Genomic DNA, 6,968 nt, shown 5'->3' with positions numbered 1-6,968 from the left:
GACGAGTTTCCAGAAAAATTATTGTGCTGCGTCAGGGGGCACCAGAAGTTGAGCGGTGTCAGCACACCAACAAGGCGAGTTTGAAAATCTGCCTTTTCGAGCGGTGGACCTTCGTGGTCCTTCGTCGGAAAGACAATGAGCAAAAATCGATTATTTACAATCAGATTTCAAAATTTCGTCGGTCAGGAGGTTCATCGTACTACGGACTTCGGTGATAGGCCAGGGGGTGGTGGTGGCGGCACTTTTGTCACTCTCTCTTAGATGACACTCCACTAATTATTGCCGGTGGGGGAGGGGGTGGAGGGACACCGGAAAAGCAATTTGAAGACGGTGATTTCGGTCAGGCGACAGCCGGAACGGCACCAGATGTGGTGGGACGGGAGGGAATGGTTGCTAACTTAATACAGTTGCTAATTAATACGGTTGCTAATTAATACAGAGAGTGTGGACTACAGTATCTTAGCAGGAGGAAGAGCGGGGCTGAAAGGCACAGTTCGTTGAGTTTCATTTACGGCGGAGTTAGGGGCTCGTATGTAGCATCCAAAGGAGGATTCGGTGGTGGAAGCTTCGGCTTTGTGGCTGGTGGGTGAGGGGGTAGGTATTCCGGAGGGGAAGTTGTGAGAACTAGCTCAGGTGGTGTGGCAGGGGGAGGGGGCTCGTTTAATAACGGTACAAATCAACACAACAAAGCAGGTGTTAACAAAGGCGACGGAAAGGTGATTATCACATTGAAGAACTGACTAAACGAATAAAATTACTGTCTATGTGCTAACAACGTATAGACCTCTAATCTCCAGGTTGAAAAACCTTGTAAATGAACCTCGTAACATAAGACACACCCGACGAAGACAACATTCCCGGATACTTTAATTCTTAAATTGTAATTCACAGTGGTCCTTTCTACTTCCTAAATATTTAGTTGTAAATTCGTTCAGAGCATTTAGTTTAGTTTTGAAATCAAAGATGTAACCCTTAAGCTTAAAAGGTTATATCAGGCTGAAGAAGTTCAAAGTTCCTTTCGTTTATGAGTGAAAAGCATAGGAAACATAGTTGGTTATCACGTTAGTCTCTGAAAGGTGACGTGTAATTACTGGAGGGTGAGTGCAGTGAGTGTGGCTGAACGGGTATTAAAGCATGCATTTTGTCAACAGTAATAACTAAGTATTAACAGATGAAAATACTAAGAAATCGGTTTAGAATAAAGATAAGTTTTTGAGGTCAGTATCTGTTGAACAGCATGCGATTTCAGATTTCATCTGGAAAACATATTCGAATTCGTTACTGATGGTATGAATACTACCGTGGTTACAAAAATGTCACCTTTCTCTAGAAACAAACGAAACAAAAGATAAGACAGACTAAACACAGCAAAAACGACCAACACCATTCATCTTGAGTAACCTCTAAAATTACATACTCAAATGAATCAGCCGTTAGAACCCGCCTAACTTGTCATGAGAATTATCCTTACCCTTCCACAGCCTAATAAAATCCTTAATCTCTACATTACCCCTGGCCTCAAAAGAATGCTCTTTCTACGATAAGCAACCTTGTTAGGTGCATCATATCTAAAAATTGTCTCCTCTGGGTTTTTTTCGTTTTTAATCGCCAAAAATCTTATGGCAAATTTTGATTGTCCTTTCAATTGATTGCCGAAAATAATAATTGAGCGGCATTTCTTCATCTCATGGTGTACCCAGATTTGCGATCGGAAAAATTACTTTGAAAATCATTGCAATTCAGGTTTGGAACAATTAAAATGACAGCTATCTGCCATCTGAAAAATAAATAAATGTACCTCTACAAACATTTTCGGCATGAGAAATGTTTTCGAGGAAGTCAGTGTTTCTAAGTTACATACTAGATGTTTGGTTCTTTATGGTTTTACAACAATTAAACCCACTTTCGGTCAAGTTGTGGGGTGACAGAAGGTAAACCCAATCATGCTGTGTTTTCTCAATTCAGATATTCCCGTTTGGGGTATTTCATTGAAACTTCTGCGTCCAAATTTACAAGTGGAGCGTTTGACAAAAGATTGGAAAAGAAGGTAAGGGGATCATATTGTAACAACAGCAACTTTTGTAAGAGCCGGAAATTTAAATCTTATAATTCATTTTATCCTCAAAGCCGGTAGTGATGATTATTTTGTTTCACGGAGTTGAAATTAACTTAGTGTATCACAAAAAATCAGCTCAGGGTAACAAAATCCAGGCTACGCAAACAGAGCAAGTAGCAAACGTCTTAAAGGAATATCATCAGATTTGAATGTTGATGAGGACTTTTGAGCCAGAACGATAATTACTGTTCAGGGAATGCAACAGTGTAATGTACTCGATTTTTTTGGTACGTTGATCCAATAAATTAGTTGTATTTGTATACAGATTTCAAATCAAACTCTTCATGCGAAATATCTGAATATTTAATAAGAATTACCAAATCAAGGCTGCCGTTTGCGTCTCAAAAACATCGCGCTTGGCTCCACAGTGTTCTTGGTTTTAAACCACATCATCTAAAAGAAATTGAGTTTTGTCGAGAGATTCTCCACGATTTGGAAGGACTCTGAATTCACTCCTCGGTTTCCTCAACTTTTCGCGTTTTCAGTGACCAGTTTAGAGGGACTTTTGAAGAACACATTGTATCTTTACTATATACTTAACCGATATTCAACTAATTCTCCAATCTAATCGGTATTGTAATAACTGCCATTGAACTTTTCTTTCCCAGCTAGACGAGATCACACGTCATGATATCTTATATCGTACTGTTCATCATTACTCTGATCATTTTAATGATCCACCCCACCCCTGTCGGAATGGTAATCATAAGAACAGCTATGAGTCACTCATCAATAATCAGCTCTACAGATGGTTACGTGCTCATCGGAAATGTTATTCATTATCAGCGGACTTCTGATATTTTTGCATGCGCTCAGCAATGCTTAGCGCGTCCAAACTGTATGTCTTTCAATTACGAGAATATTAGAAACGGCCTATGTGAGTTGAACAAGGAAACATCTGATGCTGGCAGGATCATGGACAAAAACATTTTGTTTCCCAAGAAAGGACATTCGTTTCATCAGCTGCTGAATATCAGTGTGAGTACAGCGCTCGTTTTGAGTTTGTAGGGCAATCTGAACTACAGATAGTTTGTACTAAACATGTTTATAATTGGAGTGATTGAAAATTAGAACTCATATTCCTTTTTTATATCATTAGTTACCCTTTATTTCTTAGTGAATTGGAGAGTTTTAAAATTTTTTCCTTGTACAAGAAAATTATAAGTTGTTCTCTTTTCCATAGGCTACAGTCTCTCAAGACTTAGGATTATCAAGAGGTAAGGCTATAAATTCACCAGGAAACAAATTATTTCCCTTTGCACACCATTAAGGAATTTCCTTTATCGTCTCAGAGATCCAGTTTGTTTTCACCACCCTGAATGGTAGAGGAAGAACTGGACCGACAAGTACATCCGGGTATGTAGGAACACTACTAGAAGGCAAAGTAAATTTGAGGAGTGGCATCCAAATATGGAGTGTTCCCGTAACCGGAAACTACGTCATCGAAGTGTCCGGTGCCTCAGGCGCTAATGGGACAGATTACAACGAGAGTACATGGACGATTGGTGGTTTAGGGGCCAAAATAAAAGGATCTTTTAAGCTTCACAGAGGAAATCGTCTTAAAATCCTTGTGGGTCAGGAGGGTAATCACATTACAAGCTTCAGTGAAAGACCCGGGGGTGGAGGTGGCGGAAGTTTTGTGACTTTTTCAAATGATACTCCCCTGATAATTGCTGGCGGGGGAGGGGGTGGGGGTGGGGGTGGGGAAATACCAATTGAGCAGTACAAAGACGGTGACCCTGGCCAAGCGACAGAGAACGGAACCAGATGTGGTGGGACGGGAGGGACCGGTGGACAGCAGTGTAACGTGAAAACGGGAAGTGTGGATCCTGGTCTCTTATCAGGAGGGGGAGCTGGGCTTAATGGCGACGGGAGAGGCGGTTTGACATCATCTTCGAGTTTTACTAAGGGTGGAATTGGGGGAGAATGTCCAGTGTCTATTGGGGGATTTGGTGGAGGAGGTTGTGGTTTTTATATTGGTGGTGGAGGGGGTGGATATTCTGGTGGGGGAGTTGTGGGGGATAAAACAGGTGGTGTGGCAGGGGGAGGGGGATCGTATAATATCGGTGCGAAAAAAGAGAACATGGCGGGTGTGAACAAAGGGGATGGAAAAGTTATCATCACAATAGAAGATTAAAGCAGATTCGATACTGTTCTTGCTCGTCATATTGAATTGATCTTGTGTACATAATTTCTAGATTAGGATTCAAATATTTATTTTCAGTTCCTTTTGTGGCTCGAAGAAATCTTTCTTGCCTGCTAGTTGCAAGTTACGATAGTCAGGGTGAACTTGTTCATAAACTCTCGCACTCCTATATTGTTCACAGTGGAAGGCCAATTAGAAGCCACTGAACATTGCCATTATGTTCACATGATAATGGTACAAGATTAAGAGTACTTGGCGAGTGCTGACACAGTCGATAGTTAGGTTATTATTACCTCTTATAACGTTATGAACATAGTACGTATCGTCTGATTGGTCAATTTAGTTTCCAAGCGGATGCTTTATCAGATTATAAAGCCGGCATGTAGCTAGTTATGTCATAGAAGCAATAGAACGCATTTTTTCGGACTTTATAATGTAATGAAGCCACTTGGGATGTTAAAAGAACACTCGGAAAGCTTATAAATCACGAGCCGAAAGCTAATATAAGTGATCCAGGTTCTTTCCTAGTTCAAAAACTATTCTACAGCATTATGAGACCTCAGAGATAACAGCTTGTGGATGGACATAAGTGTAAATGCAAAAAATCTCACCGTTGAGGGATTGAAAAATCCTTAGTGTTGTATACACACTCAGATGTTAGGGGGATATTAAATCATAATCATTACCTACTGTTAGCAACTCTAATACCTTTTATTATAATTTCAGAGCTGAGCAAAGAGTTTCCAGCAATCTGATTGGTCGAGCGGTTCCTTAGATGACGCTATATAAACCGCTCCACGCGGTTTATATAAAATGTTAAAATAAAATGTTAATAAATGTTACTAAAATGTTATGATTTTAGAAATTTTTGTTGTTCAGCTCTGAAATTATACTAAAACAATTATTCGCCTCAGGTCCGGTGAGTATTGTCGAATAATCCCCTCGACTTCGTCTTGGGGATTATTCGACGATATTCACCTCGCCTTCGGCGAATAATTGTTAAGTTTTTCAGGTTCACTCCTAAAAGGGACAAAAGGAAAAGGAATAATACTTAGACTTGAGCTGCATACTACTAGTCAATAAAGCTTCTAAAGAGCAAACGTTTTTCACCAGAAACATTGAACCTCGCAAGGTCTAGGTTAAATGCTTCTGTTTTGACTTGCTGGGTTTTCATACTTCATTTGCCCTGACTTGGATTTTTTTGGTTCTCCTCTCCGACAATGGTTCTCATAGCATGTATTTTGGCCTATGCATTAGAACACCAACAAATATAATGACTTCTACACAATTATTACCACCGCTTAAAGGTACTGTATTTGTTAATTTAGATGACTTGGTATGGGAATAATTCCTTGTAATGATTAATACGTCAAAAATATTGTGTCAGCAATGCAAGTATGTGTGGCCGAGGTTGAGATGAAATTATTACAATCGTAATAATTGTTAATTGCGCAATAAAATGGTCTGTGAAAGTGTAAAAGAAAAGAAAAACGTATTTTGATGGTGAATAGCGGGGTTCTTGATGAGATGGCGGATTTCCTTTGCTGAGAATTGGAGGGTATCCGTGCTGTAATCCGTGTGATCGATTCGGAGTACGAAATTTAAAACTGAAACTTGGTGAAAGTATTTTATGAGGTTAACTAAGGGTTTACAACATTTTGAAGTCGCAATGATTCGAGAACTCCAAGACCGGGTCAAGTCTAATGGTTTCGTTCCAAACTTTCTTCTCGCAGTTGCATTTATCGCCTAGAAAGCTTTCTTAACGCAAATATTTCAAATTTTGTGGTGTTAATTTTGCTTTTGAAAGTGGAGTAGTGAGCTGTAAGGTCTTTTAACTCGGTCAAATACGAAAAATTTACTTAGAATTAAAATAACTACCGTCAGTAGATGGATCAACGATTCTGTCAAAATGCTAATTCAATTTTAGCCCAGCAAACTTTGGGACATTTACAGATTATGACAGCTGCCTCGCTTGTACGAAGATTTAACTGCCAATACCAGGTGATGTTCGCTTCTTGTAAACAAATAAGTGCTTTTTCCATCTTAACATCAAACCCCTTAAAAGTAAACAAATCAGTCATATTCTTTCTAATTAGCTTAAAATTCATTTTTGATAGAACACACGATAAAGAGGCTAATAGCCCCTGGCCCTATGAATAAATTCAATTCTGTTGTTTATTATTGTTACTAAGTACTATAAAAAGTGTGACAAGTTTGTAGTTTGTTAAAAGATTGTGCCTAAAGATTTTTTGTAAGGAAGACTCGAAAACGTTTAAGATATTATATCCCGGGGCGTTAAACACTCCGCTGCTTCGCAAAAAGGAGAAAAAACCCTGAGAGCAGAATGAATAAAAACTATCATTCATCAGCGGAACGTCATTAACGAACGTATAAATATGACAGGTAGCTAGTCATCTAATTAGCCAATACAATAGAGTCAAGAATGACCTCAAACCTAACTGAGCAATACGCAAAATATTGTAGCAGCCTGGGCCATTAACGAGAACAGAAAAACAACTATTTGGATGCGAAATAGCCACGTTGTAGACAAGTGGGTGGGCTACCCTCGGGCTGTGACTTTTTAAGGTAGACCGTGTAGAGAGTAGTTTCTTTCGATGTTTATTCAAAAAGGTGTAAGTTATGTACTTGTCGTCACGTATGCCACAGTTAAAACTCATAAATATGGAGGTGTTCCCTTGTATCAAC

General features: G+C 39.4%; 1 protein-coding gene across 1 annotated transcript; it reads left to right on the top strand.

Moving 5' to 3' along the window:
* The first annotated feature begins 2,494 nt into the window (after positions 1-2,494).
* Positions 2,495-6,123, top strand: LOC148717297 (uncharacterized). Its single transcript, XM_088742629.1, has 3 exons — positions 2,495-3,094; positions 3,300-3,333; positions 3,409-6,123. Exons 1-3 carry the CDS (start codon positions 2,744-2,746, stop codon positions 4,251-4,253), a joined length of 1,230 nt encoding a protein of 409 aa, XP_088598755.1. The 5' UTR covers positions 2,495-2,743; the 3' UTR covers positions 4,254-6,123.
* The last annotated feature ends 845 nt before the right edge of the window (positions 6,124-6,968 follow it).

This window comes from Stylophora pistillata, chromosome 13, assembly GCF_964205215.1.
Source record: "Stylophora pistillata chromosome 13, jaStyPist1.2, whole genome shotgun sequence".
In the NCBI taxonomy this organism is placed as follows: Eukaryota; Metazoa; Cnidaria; class Anthozoa; order Scleractinia; family Pocilloporidae; genus Stylophora; species Stylophora pistillata.
This window is presented reverse-complemented; position numbering and strand designations above follow the sequence as displayed.